Source organism: Peromyscus maniculatus, chromosome 1, assembly GCF_049852395.1.
Source record: "Peromyscus maniculatus bairdii isolate BWxNUB_F1_BW_parent chromosome 1, HU_Pman_BW_mat_3.1, whole genome shotgun sequence".
NCBI classification, from domain to species: domain Eukaryota; kingdom Metazoa; phylum Chordata; class Mammalia; order Rodentia; family Cricetidae; genus Peromyscus; species Peromyscus maniculatus.
The window spans coordinates 157,473,740-157,490,469 of NC_134852.1; the positions used below are offsets into that span (position 1 = coordinate 157,473,740).

The 16,730-nt window shown below is 50.5% G+C and overlaps 2 protein-coding genes across 6 annotated transcripts in view; one reads left to right on the top strand and one right to left on the bottom strand.

Moving 5' to 3' along the window:
• Sptbn2 (spectrin beta, non-erythrocytic 2) overlaps positions 1-16,730 on the top strand; it is a 42,386-nt gene that overhangs the window by 10,443 nt on the left and 15,213 nt on the right. For all 3 annotated transcript variants that reach the window (XM_015999054.3, XM_006980565.4, XM_015999053.3), the window contains 14 exons: positions 1,242-1,393; positions 1,816-1,989; positions 2,756-2,847; positions 2,984-3,064; positions 3,420-3,535; positions 5,794-5,906; positions 6,052-6,239; positions 8,680-8,797; positions 9,333-9,491; positions 9,799-10,101; positions 11,054-11,207; positions 11,429-12,299; positions 14,956-15,093; positions 15,753-16,509. In XM_015999054.3, the coding sequence (XP_015854540.2) occupies positions 1,242-1,393; positions 1,816-1,989; positions 2,756-2,847; positions 2,984-3,064; positions 3,420-3,535; positions 5,794-5,906; positions 6,052-6,239; positions 8,680-8,797; positions 9,333-9,491; positions 9,799-10,101; positions 11,054-11,207; positions 11,429-12,299; positions 14,956-15,093; positions 15,753-16,509 (3,416 nt within the window). The remainder of the gene's footprint in view (positions 1-1,241; positions 1,394-1,815; positions 1,990-2,755; positions 2,848-2,983; positions 3,065-3,419; positions 3,536-5,793; positions 5,907-6,051; positions 6,240-8,679; positions 8,798-9,332; positions 9,492-9,798; positions 10,102-11,053; positions 11,208-11,428; positions 12,300-14,955; positions 15,094-15,752; positions 16,510-16,730) is intronic.
• The window catches only part of Rbm4 (RNA binding motif protein 4), a 63,275-nt gene continuing 61,538 nt past the window's right edge, over positions 14,994-16,730 (bottom strand). Inside the window, exon 4 of one of the 3 annotated variants that reach the window (XR_013049052.1) lies at positions 14,994-15,131. Coding sequence is in view for 1 of the 3 variants with exons in the window: in XM_076564041.1 (XP_076420156.1) it covers positions 15,172-15,226 (55 nt within the window). In the remaining 2 variants the exon portion in view is untranslated. Of the gene's footprint in view, positions 15,227-16,730 lie in introns of all 3 variants that reach the window. The other 2 variants (XR_013049055.1, XM_076564041.1) reach the window with 2 other exon arrangements.

Genomic DNA, 16,730 nt, shown 5'->3' on the forward strand with positions numbered 1-16,730 from the left:
AACTGGCAGGAACCCTGACCTCCAAAGTAGTTGACAGGACAGAGCTTACTCCGTCCCTTTCCATTTACAAAGTCTGTAATCATCAGCTTCCTGTGCAGCCTGACAGCATCCCTTGTCAGGAGCTCCCCCTGGGGACTGGGCTGCCAGGCCTTGCCTGCCTCACTTGAAAGGTCGGCGCTCAACTCCACCTGCATTGCTCCCTTGAACTTGCAAGTTCTTAGTTTTGTTTGTTTGTGTTTGAGACAGGGTCTCACTGTCTGGTGAGATCCACCCTGGCTGGTCTGGAATTCACAGAGATTGGCCTGCCTCTGCCTCCCAAGATTAAAGGCCTGCACCACCATGCCCGATTTATTCTTATAATTAATTTCTTATAAATTATTTCTGAGTCTTGAGGCAATAGTGTCCTAGGTCTGGACCCTCTACAGCCAACTGTGCAGGCCTGCCTCAGAGTAGAGTAGCCTACCTTTTCCGTACATGACCCGGAGCAGGGAGCTGCCTTAAAAGCCCACACAGCCTCTCCACTGGGAGTCCAGGTGCTGACCATCTGGGAGGTCTGCCCTATTTAGAGGCCACACCTTCTCCCTTGTCCACATCTGAAGGAGAAGGAGGGCCTGCCTTTATCAAAGCTCCCCAACAGGGAGCCACATCCTACTGGACAACCACTAGATGTATCATACCCAGTATCTCATTTAATTGCTATAGTGACCCAATAAAATAGGAATATGCTCGTCCTACAAGTGGAGAAACTGAGGCATTGAGTAAGTTGTCCGGTATTTCATCACTGTTAGAGCATGAAGCCTAACCCCAGCCCCTCTCTGGGCAGCTTCTTCTCTCCTTTCTTCTTGAGACCTTTTTTGTCTGTCTTGCTTTTCTTTTTTTTTTGTTTGTTTGGTTCCCCCCCCCCCCCACACACACACACACAGGGTTTCTTTGTGTAGCCTGGCTGTCCTGGAACTCTCTGTAGACCAGGCTGGTCTCGAACCTGAGATTAAAGGTGTGAGCCACTGTGCCCGGCTTTATCTTGCTCTTCTTATCCTTTCCTTGGCTCACGAGCTCATCCCAGCCTCTTCATTTCTTAGCTGTTTAGATTATTGTTTGTTCTGTTGGTCATCCCTAACCCTGCCCGATCCCAGCTGTCACTTAGACTCTCTCAGGCATCCCATCCCACACATGCCTGTTAGTGCTTAGAAGCAAGCACACTGTCCTTGCGGGACAGGAATGACTCCTTGTCACCACTGCAGATGAGCGAGAAGCCGTGCAGAAGAAAACCTTCACCAAGTGGGTGAACTCCCACCTGGCCCGGGTGACATGCCGGGTGGGAGACCTGTATAGCGACCTGCGGGACGGGCGCAACCTCCTGAGGCTCCTGGAGGTGCTCTCGGGAGAGACCCTGGTGAGTTGGGACAGTGGGCAGAGGAGGGAGCCTCAGAGACTGGCCAAGGGGACAAACCACAGGGGGTGCCATAAAGAGCTGAGCAAAATACCATGGCTCCTCTGCCTGGAGGATGGTCTCATTCCCAGGGGCTTTGCTACATGGATTACATGGGAGCCATGCTTTGCAGAGACAGGAACAGTGGCCCCATTGAAAACGTTTCTTCTCCCATCCACTCTGGGTGCAGTTAATTCCCTTGGGAATCTTAATCTGCACAAGCCGCATCTGTAACCTTGCTTGGGCTCCATGACCTCTGGCCTGGCCCTAGGGCTGTCCCTGTGTTCCCAAAGGAGATCATGGGAGGTTATGGGGCAGGTTGCTAAGAAAGCTAGGAAGAAAGCAAGCTGTGGTCCCATGTCACTGTACCCTTCATCCACCCATAGCCAAAGCCCACAAAGGGCCGGATGCGGATCCACTGCCTGGAGAATGTGGATAAAGCCCTGCAGTTCCTGAAGGAGCAGAAAGTACACCTGGAAAACATGGGCTCCCATGACATTGTGGATGGAAACCACCGTCTGACCCTTGGGCTGGTGTGGACCATCATCCTTCGATTCCAGGTATCCTCCAGGTGTTAGCTGTACACCAACCAGACTAGACCCTCACACTGTTACTGATGGTCTGTGACAAGATAAATACAAAAAATTGAGGGGTTGGAGAGATGGTCCAGGAGTTAAAAGCACTGTAATGGATGTTTTTCCAGAGGACCTGGGTTCAATTCCCAGCACCCACATGCAGCTCCCAATCACTTATGACTCGAGTTCTAGGGGATTTGATGCCCTCTTTTGGCCTCTGAGAGCACCAGGCACACACATGGTGCACAGACAGACACACAGGCAAAACACCCACACACATAACAAAATAATAAGTAAGTTTACAAACAGAGCATATAGAACTTTCTAGAGCAGCTTGCCATTGAAGCGTATCCGTGCAGGTGACGGGGGTGTCTTGTCACTTTCCCTGTTGTACTCTATCTCGGTGTCATCTCAGCTCCTCTAATTGTGCCTGTCATTCTCCAGTTCACCTCTCCCTCTTTCAGCTCTATCTTTGAAAGCCAGCTCTCAGAAAACATTCATTCCCCTGCTCGTACTCTCCACACGGAAGAACCAGCCCCGTCCCTCGTAGGCACTTCCCCTCCACTGACGTCCTTTGTCCAATCCCCCGAACCTGATAATGTGTGTCACTAGCCTAGGAAAGAAGAGCTCACTCAGGTTCTGTCCCATCACACAACATTCCTAAAAATCAATTTTCTGTGATTTTCTCTGAGTGTCTCTGGTATCACCAAGACACCACTGGGGAGTTGCACTCTGTTTGCTCCTTTCTCAGATCCAAGACATCAGTGTGGAGACAGAGGACAACAAGGAGAAGAAGTCAGCCAAGGACGCTCTGCTGCTGTGGTGCCAGATGAAGACCGCAGGGTGAGGAGGCCGGGAGCATGGCTGTCGGGGTCGGCCGCACTGGGATGGACTCTCGGGTCTACAACCTGCCCATTGTCCTTGTACCGCAGACCAGGGCTCTGAAGTGCTCACCGGTTTTCCTGGTCTTTCTGTACAGGTATCCCAATGTCAACGTGCACAACTTTACCACCAGTTGGAGAGATGGGCTGGCCTTTAACGCCATTGTTCACAAACACCGGTGAGAAGACGGTTGGATGGACACAGGAGTGGATGACCCAGGAGAGTGGCTGAGCTAGAGCGTAGCTATAGAGGGGAAATGAAGGGGATCCCAGGCTTGGGAGGCAGAAGCAGAATAGCAAATTCAAGGCCAGTCTGGTCTCAAAGTGAGTTCCAAGCCAGTCAAGGCTACATAAGAAGAGACCCTGTCTCAAAAAGAGGGAAGGAAAAAAGACTGTGGGAGAGGAGCCAGGAAGTAGGGTGGTATACTGGGAGTGGGCTTGGAATATTTCCAACCAGGAATGAATTTACATTTTTTTCTTTAGGCTCTGACATGCTTTTGATGTGTTCTGTGTCCCTCCCTCCCCCACCCCCAGGCCAGACCTGCTGGATTTTGAGTCCCTGAAGAAGTGTAATGCACACTACAATCTGCAGAATGCTTTCAATCTGGCTGAAAAGGAACTCGGCCTGACCAAGCTCCTGGATCCTGAAGGTGGGCCAGAGCTCTGCAAAACAGGTGTAGGGAAGACAGAGGCAAATTGGTGGTTGCCAGGGAGAACCAGCAGCAGTGGAGGGATGCAAATGTTCTGGAATTAGGTGGTAGCAATGATTTCCACAACCTTGTGAATACACTCCAAGCTGCTGAACTGTATACTTTTAAAGGATAACTTTTATGGTAAGAAAAGTTGTGTCTCGGAAGAAGAAAGAAGGTGCCTGTGAGTTGGCTTATGCCTACAATCCCAATACTCGGCAGCCAAAGGTAGAAGGGTTAAGGTTTTTTTGTTTTTTGTTTTTTGTTTTTTTTTTTTTCAAGACAGGCTTTCACTGTGTAGTTTTGGAGCCTGTCCTGGATCTCGCTCTGTAGACCAGGCTGGCCTCGAATTTACAGAGATCCACCTGCCTCTTCCTCCCAAGTGCTGGGATTAAAGGCGTGTGCCACCACCGCTCGGCTAGGGTTAGGAATTTAAGGCCAGCCTTCCTATATGGCAAGTTTGAGGATAACCTGTGCTACACAGACTACCTCAGAACAAACCAAGTTTGTATGAATAAGGGGAGCCCTGCCTCAGAGAGAGCTCCAGGCTGTAGGTTCTTTCTCAGCCCAGAGCACCTGTATGATTTAGAGCCGATCACTTAGCCTGGCTTAGTTTCCTCATCTCCAAAATGGGAAGACCAGAGCTGGGAATGAAACTCAATTGTGCACATTCTAGCACCACAAAAATAAACATTTAAAAATAAAATGAGAGAACTCTGGTTCACATGAGCTCTGATTTGTTCTAAAATTCTAGGGTTTTAGTTAAGCTGTACGACCTTTGGTTCTCACCAAGAACTAGCCCATGGTCAGTTGTCCCTGCTGACCGCCTCCCATGGTGCTATGGTCAGTTAGGGCCACTGGGCTCTTTGTACCTGGTGCTGCACTACACTCGACATACCTTACTTGTCCTAACAACATCCCTTTGCCATTATTATCCTCAGTTTACGGAAGAGATGGGACCTTTAAAGATCAGGTGACCTGCTGGAGGTCATAGACCTGGTACAGCTGTGAGTCAGGTTCAGCCCAGCTCTAGAGCTCGTTTCCTCCTGTGCCTCTGCAGGGCAGAGTAATCTGGGTGCAGCCAGAAAAGGGAGGAGAGCCAGACCAAGAGCCCCCATTGGAAGCATTCCTTCTTAGCCTGCCTGGCTGGTTTGATTCTTTCTCCCTGACTTTCATCCCGCTGGTAGCCCTCTTAGTTGAGAATGACAAGCATGTCATTCAGCTGTCATTCAGAGTATCTGGGCTTCTTAGAGACAGAAGCAGGCTAAGTGCAAAGTTCCTTGGAGAACATTTGCAAAGCATGACAATTCTGCAGGGCACGGGAGTAAAGTGAAGGCTCCTGTGGGCTTGACTGAGACGACCTCAGGAGTTCCAGCCTGCCTTGGTGTCTTCTGAAGGTTCTGAGGGGCTTCCCGTCTCCTGGTCTAGCCTTTGAGAGGAGTGGTGTGGCCTAAGTCAGACGGCCCAGGGACCCACAAGTCATTGTCAGCTATGGTTGTGTGGAGAATGCTTGCTTGTCTGAGGGGTACTTACCTCCTTGGGTCTACCCACGGCTGAACTTTGGAAAGCAGACTGGAGACAACAGCAGTGACCGTGCCCCAGATGACACTAGAGCTGGTGTCTGTCCTCGTTATGGTGCACCCAGCTTCGAGAGGCTTAGCTTCTAGTCTCTGCCCTCAGTCCATTGACACTTTAGACATTTTTCTAGCCTCTGGGGACCATGAGCCACCAGATGGGAATGCTATTTATTTGCTTGCTTTAATGTGTATCACATATACTAAGTAAAAAGTTTCCTGGGCTTCTGGATTTCTCGCCCTCTGCTTGGCAGGCCCTTCCCATATCTAAGAGGAAGTTGGCATAATTGAGTTGTTACTTGGCTCTAAAGCCGTGGTTCTCAACCTGTGGGTCACGACTCCTTTGGGGAGGGGGGTTGAACAATCCCTTCAGAGGGGTTGCACATCACATATCCACATAATGATTCATAACAGCAAAATCATAACTGCTACCGTATAACTGTAACGTATATATAAGCATAACTGAATGGCTGGGGGTCACCACACCAGCTGAGAACCGCTGCTCTAAAAGGATCTGGAAAAGATGTGTTAGCATTGGAGGGCTGGGGACCCCTAGCATGAGGTGAATCGGTTAGGTTTTAGGCCTACTTCTGGAAGGGAGGCAGGTTCTATGTCTGCCTCACCTAAGATGGTCCTTTTCCTCAGATGTGAATGTGGATCAACCCGATGAGAAGTCAATCATCACCTACGTGGCCACTTACTACCACTACTTCTCCAAGATGAAGGCCCTGGCTGTGGAAGGCAAAAGGATTGGCAAGGTACCCTTCCTGAGAGGCAGCAGGCTTAAGGGCCAGAGGGGGGCGGGCGGGAGGAGGCCTGCGTCGGTTTCACTCCCCTAAAACGGGGCAGGGTGGAGCTATAGCACTGGGTAGGACACCCACTTACCTATCTCCTGTCCCACAGGTCCTGGACCATGCCATGGAGGCGGAACACCTGGTAGAGAAATATGAGTCCCTGGCCTCTGAGCTGCTGCAGTGGATTGAACAAACGATTGTGACCCTCAATGACAGGCAGCTGGCCAACTCCCTGAACGGAGTCCAGAACCAGCTGCAGTCTTTCAACTCCTACCGCACTGTGGAGAAGCCACCCAAGTAGGTGTCCCCTGGGCCCCACCCTGCCAGAGCATGCCTGCCCAGAGCTGTGCTCACTTGAGAGAAAGCCTAAATGAGGGCGGCCTTTTGGGAGGGACATTTGCCAAGGCTCATTTCCCTCAGCTCAACGTGCTGGAAGCATCCAAACAGTGCAGTTGTTCCAAAACACATTTTCTAATGACTAGCCATTTTTAAAACGCATGCCATGGAAGAATGATTGCCATGGCATGTCAAGTCAGTGCAGTCCATCAGATAAAATTACTGGTTGCAAGCCAGCTGTGGTGGCTCGCACCTGCAAATCCCAGCTTTTGGGCATCTGAGGCAGGAAGAATGCCATGAGTTCTAAGGGCAGCCATATTGAGTTCCAACCTGAGTATCAGAGTAAGACCCTGCCTGAAAAAAGGAAAAATACTGGTTGGGGTCAGTCATGCAGCACTGTAGTCTCAGTGTAGGAACAGACAGGACTGGACCTGACAGACAAGTCAGCAGCTGGCGGTATGACGTGGCTGATGTAGAATGAGCATCACAGAGGTAATTAGCATTCATTTCTTCCCGTATAGGATTGCTGTTAACAATTCTCTGTGGCACATACTGGTGGGGGGAGGGGGAGAGAATCATCATCAAACTCTTTTGGAGTTAATATGTTAACTCCAAAACTAATATTTATCTAAAAAGCAACTATTCTGTACAGCCCAGGGAATGGTGTGAGGTACCCTTTACCTGGAAAATCCTTTTCTGGGCATTCAACAAAGATGTAATCTCAAGGACACTCCTCAACATGACCTTTGTAAAATAATAATAGTAAGTCATGAAGCAACCACTGAAAATAGTATCCCTCCAAATGAGTTTGACATGAAAAGATTGTCATAGTTGAAGAAGATGACTACAAGAGTTCATTGTAAGCCACAGCAAACAAAGTGGTAAGCACCCAAGTTTAAGGTGCCTGGTTCAAATCCTGGCTCTTCCACTCAGCAGCTGTGTTGGACAACTTATATAGCTTATTTGTGTTAAGTATTCTTATCTGGAAAACAGGGATGAGAGAATGTAGACAATGAGAAGTTACCATGTGCTAATGCTGGGAAGTCCTGAGAGCCAAGGTCTTGATTACAACTGCTGAGTTGATCACTGAGCTCTGTTTACACTAGCTCCCCATGGTGCAAGGAAGAAACCAGCACTTCCATGGGTAACAACAGTCACCCCTTCTGTGGAGCTTTTGGTTACTTTAAAATGATGTTTCTGCTGGTCTTGGAGTTGCAGGTTTATAATCCAGGCAATTTAGGAAGCTGAGACAGGATGGATAATCACAAGCTCAAGTTCAAAGCTAGCCTAGGTAACTCGATGAGACCTGTGATAAAACAGAAAGGTTTTTTCTTTTCTTTTCTTTTCTTTTCTTTTTTCTTTTCTTTTCTTTTCTTTTCTTTTCTTTTCTTTTCTTTTCTTTTCTTTTCTTTCTTTCTTTCTTTCTTTCTTTCTTTCTTTCTTTCTTTCTTTCTTTCTTTCTTTCTTTCTTTTTTCTTTTGAGAGAGGGTTTCTCTGTAGCCCTGGCTGTCCTAGAATTCACTCTGTAGACCAAGCTGGCCTGGAACTCACAGAGATCCACCTGCTTCTGCCTCCCGGGTGCTGGCAGAAAGTTTTCTTGAAGAGGTGAAGATGTAGTTCAGTGGTAGAGAATTTGCTTAGCATGTGTGAGGCCCTGGGTCCCACCCCCAGTGCTGCAGTCAGTAAATAAATAAATAGATAGTAAGAAAAATAAAAAATGTTCTTGGGCCAAGCATAGTGATGCACACCTGTAACCCCAGGTCTCTAAAAGCTAAGGCAGGAAGATTATGAGCTCAAGGCTAGCCTGAGCTACATAGCAAGACCCAGTCTCAAAAAAAAAAAAAAGGAAAGGAAAAGGAAAAACAAGATGAGGGTTTGGCATGGTGGCATACACCTTTAATCCCAGCCCCCAGGAGGCAGAGGCAAGCGGATCTGTGAGTTCAAGGCTAACCCAGTCAATATACTGAGTTCCTGGGGACTGGAGAAATAGCTCAGAGGTTAAGAGCAGTGGCTGTTCTTCCAGAGGTCCTGAATTCAATTCCCAGTAACCACATGGTGGCTCACAACCATCTGTAGTTAGATCTGGTGCCATCTTCTGGCCTGCATACATGCAGGTAGAACACTTATATGCATAATAAATAAATCTTTAAAATTTATTTATTAAAATATTATATATATAGTATATATATAATATACATACATACACACTGAGTTCCCTAGAAAAAAAGGAGAAAACCAAAGTATGTTCTTTTGGTTTACTTGCTAGTATTTTTTGGCTTTCACACAAAACACTGTAACTTTTTGCAAGAAGAAAAGCAGCATGAGTATTCTGTGGTGTAGAGTCAAGGTTTTGGGTCCCCTTTGGTCTTTGCCTCTAATCTTGCCTTGGTTTCTGCTTCAGGTTCACAGAGAAAGGGAACTTGGAGGTGTTGCTCTTCACCATCCAGAGCAAGCTGCGGGCCAACAACCAGAAGGTCTACACGCCCCGTGAAGGCCGGCTCATCTCTGACATCAACAAGGTCCATGCTTCCCCCTTAACATCCACAGATGGCCATCCTTGGTCATCCCTGGCCTGGGCACTTCATGCTTCTCGTTACCCAGGGCCTTCTTGACTCCACCAGGCCCTGACACCCACTACCCACACTCTCAGACCTGACTCTGGGAGCCTCTCATGATCGTGGTCTCTGTCAATAAGTCAGACCTCAAGTCCTTTGTCTTCTTCAACATGTCCGCATGTCCCCATCTCTACTCCTGCTTTGTGTTTTCACAAACGAGTTAGACTAACTCAGGTAAACTTACCCACAGTCCCACCACAGCAGACAAAGCAGGCATTTTCCACAGATGACCTCATATCTTGTCCAGAAGCAAACAGTTATTATGTGGGTTCACGGTGTGCCTGGCACCTCTCCCTTTTTCTCGAATTTTCAGGCACAGGTGCCTCACTGATCCCAATCCATGAATCCACTGGAGCAAGTTTCTGTGGCACTCACTTGGGCCCCGGCCCTGCTGACCTCTACCGTGACCCATTGTCCTAATCCAGTCTCTACCTCGCAGGCCTGGGAGCGGCTGGAGAAAGCCGAACATGAGCGAGAGCTGGCCCTGCGCACAGAGCTGATCCGCCAGGAGAAGCTGGAGCAACTGGCCGCTCGCTTCGACCGCAAGGCTGCCATGCGGGAAACCTGGCTCAGCGAGAACCAGCGCCTCGTGTCCCAGGTAGGACTCATGTTCCAGGCGCATCCAGGCTGGTGGGGAGAAATGGGAGAGAGACAGTACCAGTAGGGGTTCCTACAGGGCAGGAAGAGGATAAAACACAGTATCTGTCATGAAAGAGACTCAGGATCTGGGGGCCCAAGGCTTGCCCAGGAGAAGAGACAGTGAGGCAGATGAGGTGATCCAGAGGGAACAGAGAGCCACTACCTAAAGTTGGCATCTGGCAGCCAGCATGCTCTGCGGAACAGACAGAGCAAGCAGAGGTACTGCCCCTGGGTTCCCAACCCTGCCCTCCTGGCCTCTGCCACAGGACAACTTTGGGCTGGAGCTGGCCGCAGTGGAGGCCGCCGTGCGGAAGCACGAAGCCATCGAGACAGACATCGTGGCCTACAGTGGCCGGGTCCAGGCAGTGGATGCCGTGGCTGCGGAACTGGCTGCTGAGCACTACCATGACATCAAACGCATCGCAGCCCGGCAGCACAACGTAGCCAGGCTCTGGGACTTCCTACGGCAGATGGTGGCGGCCCGCCGGGAGCGACTGCTCCTAAACCTGGAGCTGCAGAAAGTCTTTCAGGACCTGCTCTACCTCATGGACTGGATGGCAGAGATGAAGGTAGTAGCCACTTGTGCATGACTGGGGAGGGGCGGGGCTGAGGTGTGGCTGTCGACCTCACTCACCCACCCAGCCCATCTCTCTATAGCATGTACTAATGCAGAGCCGGCCCCTCCCAGTTCTGATGAGCAAAACTGACAGATGGCCCGTGTGGGGCTCCCAGCCTAGGGGCAAAGAGGCTGATAAAAACCATAGACACCATGGCAGGTGGTTCTAAGGCCTGGGGCCACTGGAGCAAACACCTTCCTAAGAGAAGGACATTTGAACTGAGGCAAAGAGCAAGCCCAGAGCACTCTTGAGGAGAGCAGGTTCTGGTCAGAAGGGGTGACGAGGCTCCAGCTCTGGGCTGTGCAAGTGGGGCACATGGGGGTCGCAAAGGTAGACCAGTGGCTATAAAGGGGGGCTATGGCTGACTCCTCTAGAGCCCCACAGGCTTGGTCAAGGAATTCGGATTTTATTCAGACAGAATGTTTAAAGGATTTCAAAGAAAGGAAGAGGTGTGATTCCACCTCGTATTTTAAAAAGGTCCTTTGGGCGACTATGTGCAGAAGGTCTGTGGGCTGCAAGAGTGGGAGCGGAGAAACAGGCTGCCATCTTCTAGGCGAGAGGTGTGCTTGAGGGTGGGTCTGGGGAAGATACCGAAGGCTGCTGGCACAGAACCGTGACACTAGTGGGTATTTACGATTCTGGAGCTGAGATGACTCACAATAAAAATTCCAGAGCAGAATTTAATAAGAAAACTGTTCCATGAGAGGGCAACTGAGGATAAAGAACCAAGTGTGGGGACCGAACTCGGGTGTCCCTGTGTGTGAGAGTGAGCAGGTATGCTCGCCCGGGTGTAACATGGAGCTATCTAAAGAGGGTGGAAGGGAGATGCAGTGAGCTTGGCATGCCATGGTAGGGTGCTAGACAGTTCTCAGCCGGGCACTGGCATGCCGTGTGTGTCTGGCAGGGCCGGCTGCAGTCTCAGGACCTGGGCAAGCACCTGGCTGGAGTGGAGGACTTGCTGCAGCTACACGAGCTGGTGGAAGCAGACATTGCAGTGCAGGCTGAGAGGGTGCGAGCAGTCAGCGCCTCCGCCCTGCGCTTCTGTGACCCAGAGAAAGGTGAAAACTGGGGAGGGGGAGCTGGGTGTGGAAGGGCTGGGAAACAAGGAAGAGGCTTGTCACTTGGGAAAAACGTGGGGGCAGGGTCACTGATGGGCGGGTAATGGTGGTAGCTGGCTCCCAAAGGGAGACCTACCAGAGTAAGCTCTGGTGATTCATGACGAGGGTGGCTAGGGAGCAACGGAAGCGCTGGACCTCTGGCTTGCTTTTTTTCTTTTCAGAGTATAGACCGTGTGACCCACAGCTGGTGTCAGAGAGGGTGACCACTCTGGAGCAGAGCTATGAGGCCCTGTGTGAGTTGGCAGCAACTCGAAGGGCCCGTCTGGAAGAGTCGCGTCGTCTCTGGAGGTTCCTCTGGGAAGTGGGTGAGGCCGAGGCCTGGGTGCGGGAGCAGCAGCACCTCCTGGCCTCAGCTGAGACAGGCCGGGACCTGACCGGTGTCCTCCGCCTGCTCAACAAGCACACAGCCCTCCGGGGTGAGATGAGTGGCCGTCTGGGGCCCCTGAAGCTCACCCTGGAACAAGGCCAGCAGCTGGTTGCTGAGGGCCACCCTGGAGCCAACCAGGCCTCGACCCGTGCCGCCGAGCTCCAGGCCCAGTGGGAGCGGCTGGAGGCTCTGGCCGAGGAGCGAGCCCAGCGGCTAGCGCAGGCTGCCAGCCTCTGCCAGTTCCAGGCAGATGCGAACGACATGGATGCCTGGTTGGTGGATGCACTACGCCTGGTATCCAGCCCTGAGGTAGGGCATGACGAGTTCTCCACACAGGCCCTGGCCAGGCAGCACCGGGCCCTTGAGGAGGAGATCCGAGCCCACCGGCCCACGCTGGATGCCTTGAGGGAGCAGGCTGCAGCCCTGCCGCCTGCGCTGAGCCATACACCTGAAGTTCAGGGCAGGGTGCCCGCTCTGGAGCGGCACTATGAGGAGCTGCAGGCCCGGGCGGGTGAGCGTGCGCGAGCCTTGGAGGCAGCCCTGGCATTCTATACCATGCTCAGCGAGGCGGGGGCCTGTGGGCTCTGGATAGAGGAGAAGGAGCAGTGGCTCAACGGGCTGGCCCTGCCTGAGCGCCTGGAGGACCTGGAGGTGGTACAGCAGAGGTAAGGCCTGCCATTCCCCGCGAGAGGCATCACCTGTGAGCTGGGGGCCGGGGACAGGGGTGTAAGTACCCCTATAAACTGCCAGCAACACCCCTCTGAGCCTTAACTGTAGTCTTTGAGTCTTAACTACCATCTTTTTATAGGGTTCTGTTGTTTCTTTTCTAGTTTTAGTATGTGTATTTTTAAAGATGTGTCCTTTGTGCTTGAGTGTTTTGCCTGTCGGTCTGTCTGTCTGTGCACCACCTGTGTGCCTGGTGCCTGCAGAGGTCAGAAGTACTGAGAGTTCCTCACCCCTGCTCTTTGCTTCCTTTCTGATAGTCCCCAGCCTCTCTGGACTGCCCCAGCCTCTTCTACTCCTTTTATGACTTCTCTCAGTGTGTCCTCTGAAACTGGAGTTACTGATGGTTACATGAGCCACCGTGTGCATACCGGGGACCAAACCTATGTCCTCTGCAAGCGCAGCCATTGCTCTCAAGCAGTGAGCCATCTCTCCCGTCCTCGTGTTTAATATATTGAGACAAGGTCTTGCTCTAGAGCCCAGGCTCGGTGAGCATGTAACAATCCTCCTGTCTTAGCTTCCTGAGTGCTGTGATTACCAACATGTGCCACCACGCCCAACCATACTCAAAAGTAGAGAACATGTCACAACAAACCCTTGTGTGTCCGTCTCCCAGATTTCATTATTGTCAATCTGTTGCTCTTTTTGATTGATTTCCCTTTTAAAAAGCAAGTCTCTAATATGATTCCTCAAGATAGCCCCTTTAAGAAAGATGGGGGGCGCTGGAGAGATGGCTCAGCGATTAAGAACACTGGCTGCTCTTCTAAAGGTCCTGAGTTCAATTCCCAGCAACCACATGGTGGCTCACAACCATCTGTAATGGGATCTAATGCCCTCTTCTGGCATGCAGGCAGAACACTGTAAACATGATAAATAAATAAATCTTTAAAAAAAAAAAAGATGAGGAAGTATCCTTATATATAATAATAATAATTTTAAATTATGTGTGGACTTAAAATAGTGCAATTGGAAGCTAGCTATGGAGTATGCCTGTGATGCCAGCATCCAAGAAATTATGACAGCCTCTATAAGTCTGAGACTAATGTGAGCTGTGTAGCAAGTTCCAGGGCAGCCTGGGCTACATTGTAAGACCCTGACTTAAAAGAACAAGTTAAAACACAAAATAGCTGGGCTGGAGTGGTGGCTCAGTGGTTGGGAGCAATGCTTTTTCTGAGTTTGCTTCCCTGCACTCACATCAGGTGTTTCACAACTGCCTGTGAATCCAGTTCCAGGGGATCTGACACCACCTTATCTTGTTTCTGCTGGTGCATACACACACAACCTGAGTTGTATCCAAAGAGCAGTAAACCTTACAGTCATTTAGAAAGGGCATCTTCCCCCCCCTCTTTTTTCTATCTTTCTTTTTTTTGAGAAAGATTCTCACTATGTAGCCCTGACTATCCTGAAATTTGCAATATAAGCCAGGCTGCCCTTGAATCACAGAGATTTGCCTTCCTCTATCTCCTTAGTGCTGGGATTAAAGGCATATGCTACCATGAACAGCCGAAAGAACATTTTTATTGAACTTCAATACCATTATCACATAAAACAAAATTAGAAACTCTTAGATATCACCCACTGTCAATCTATAATCAAATTTCCTGGCTGTTTTGAAATGTAAGTAAATGTTTTTAAGTTTTTAAGATCTCCTATTACAGTGTGGGCTTGACAAACTATAACCCTTGGGCTAAATCCAGCCTGCTGCCTGAGTTGTTTTGTTTTGTAAATAAAAGTTTTATTGGAGCAGAGCCTGCCCTCTCATTTATGGATCTTCGTGGCTATGTCATCCCACCTAGTAGAGTTGAGGACTGTGGCTCAGACTGTGACTCACAGAGCAAAGGTATTTACTCACCTGGCCTTTTACAGAAACGTCAGGTGTTCCCTGCCCCCAAAGACACTGGAGTTCACATCGTTATGCTTAGACATTTGTTTTTGGATCTTTTTAGCTCATAGTAGCAGGATGTGGCATGGGTAGGTGTTTGGGGGTAAGAGCCCCAAGAGGAACACTAAGGCTGTTGAGTTTGACTTGCTGTACAGGTATTCCTGACTTTGGATCTTCACTGTGTTTTTGAGCAGCCCTACAGTGGTTAGTTTTTCTCCTTGTTTTGAGGGAGCTGGGGGCTCTGACCTGCAGGTACTGTGGACCTTGTAGGCTAAGAGGCACAGCAGTGCTGGGACAGGAGCCTCACGTTTAAGTGTAGCCAGTCTTTCTCTGTCCCACAGCCAGCTCCCAAATCACGACACGGACTTGTTATTAATTGTGAAAGCTCGGCCTTGGCTGAGGCTGGTCCCTAACTAGTTCTTAGAACTTCTTTATGTGGCTCGGTCACCTTTACTCTGTACTCCCATCCTGCTTCTTCTCCATCCATCTCGGGGAGTCTCCACCCTTCTTCCCTGGGTCCTCTGGCCTGGAAATCCTGCCTCGCTATTGGCTGTTCAGCTTTTCATTAAACCAACCAGAGTGACACATCTTCACAGTGTACAAGAAAGTTTATTCCACAACATTTAAGGGACAGTGTTTCTGTGGGCATCTAAGGGAAACTACCTGGGTACCTTGCTGCCTCATATCATTCAGGACCTACTCTTTCCTGGCCTCAGGTTTGAGACTTTGGAGCCTGAAATGAATGCCCTGGCTGCACGGGTTACTGCTGTAAATGACATTGCTGAGCAGTTGCTGAAGGCCAATCCACCAGGCAAGGACCGCATCATCGGCACCCAGCAGCAGCTCAACCACAGGTGGGCTTGAGGTGGGGAGGCAGCCCCAAGGAATAATACTAAAAAGAAAAAAGGGGGAAAACAAAGCAAATTTACTTACTAGGCAGTGCAGATGGCAGTTGGAAGAAGAATGTGGTAGGGCCTGGAAGGGTGGCTGAAAATGAGGAAAGAAAGCTAATTGGAATATGTGGAGAGAAGAGAAATCATAAAAGAAATAGAAGAGGGGGCTGGAGAGGTGGCTCAGAGGTTAAGAGCACTGGCTGTTCTTGCAGAGGTCCCGAGTTCAATCCCCAGCAACCATGTGGTGGCTCACAACCATCTATAATGAGATCTGGTGCCCTCTTCTGGCATGTAGACAGAACACTGTATGTGTAATAAATAAATAAATCTTTAAAAAAAAGAAAGGAGGAAGGAAGGAAGGAAGGAAGGAAGGAAGGAAGGAAGGAAGGAAGGAAGGAAGGAAGGAAGGAAGGAAGGAAGGAAAGAGAAATAGAAGAGGTCAAGGCAGTCCGGAGAAGCTGGGAACTACCAGAAAAGGAAGCAAAGAGCAGGGGTGAGTAACCCTTCTGACAGTGGAAATAGGAGGTGTGTGCACAGAGCAGTAGGAAGAGGTCTCCAGGTACCTGGCCAGGGCAAGGACACTAAGCCCCTTCCACATGTAGACCTTTCCCTACTCACAGGTGGCAACAGTTTCGGTCGCTGGCGGATGGCAAGAAGGCAGCTCTGACATCAGCCCTGAGCATCCAGAATTACCACCTAGAGTGCACAGAGACCCAGGCCTGGATGAGAGAGAAGACCAAGGTCATCGAGTCCACCCAAGGCCTGGGCAATGACCTGGCTGGTGTGCTAGCCCTGCAGCGGAAACTGGCAGGCACTGAGAGAGATCTGGAAGCCATCTCTGCTCGGGTGGGTGAGCTAACCCAAGAGGCAAATGCCTTGGCTGCGGGTCACCCGGCCCAAGCCCCTGCCATCAACACCCGGCTTGGAGAGGTACAAGCTGGCTGGGAGGATCTTCGGGCCACCATGCGGCGCAGAGAAGAGTCCCTGGGTGAGGCTCGGAGGCTGCAGGACTTCCTGCGCAGCTTGGATGACTTCCAGGCCTGGCTAGGCCGCACTCAGACTGCCGTAGCCTCTGAAGAAGGGCCAGCTACCCTGCCCGAGGCAGAAGCCCTCTTAGCCCAGCACGCAGCCCTGCGGGGAGAGGTGGAGCGAGCCCAGAGCGAGTACAGCCGCCTCAGGACCTTGGGCGAGGAGGTGACCAGAGACCAGGCTGATCCCCAATGCCTCTTCCTCAGGCAGAGGCTGGAAGCCCTTGGAACCGGCTGGGAGGAGCTGGGCCGCATGTGGGAGAGTCGGCAAGGCCGCTTGGCTCAGGCCCATGGCTTCCAAGGGTTTTTGAGAGATGCTCGCCAGGCGGAGGGCGTGCTCAGCAGCCAGGTAAGAGCCCAGGGAGCACAGTCCCAGTTAGGAGGAAGAGGAAGATAGGGTCAGGGGAAGGACAAAGAAAGTGGCAGCAGAAGGGGTAGGCAGTACTAGTGGTTGGAACGGTTGAGCAAGCAATACAGGCAGGAAGTACATATTAGAAATACGTTTTTTAAAAGATTTATTTAATATATATACAGCATTCTGCCTGCATGTGTCCCTGTCAGCTAGAAGAG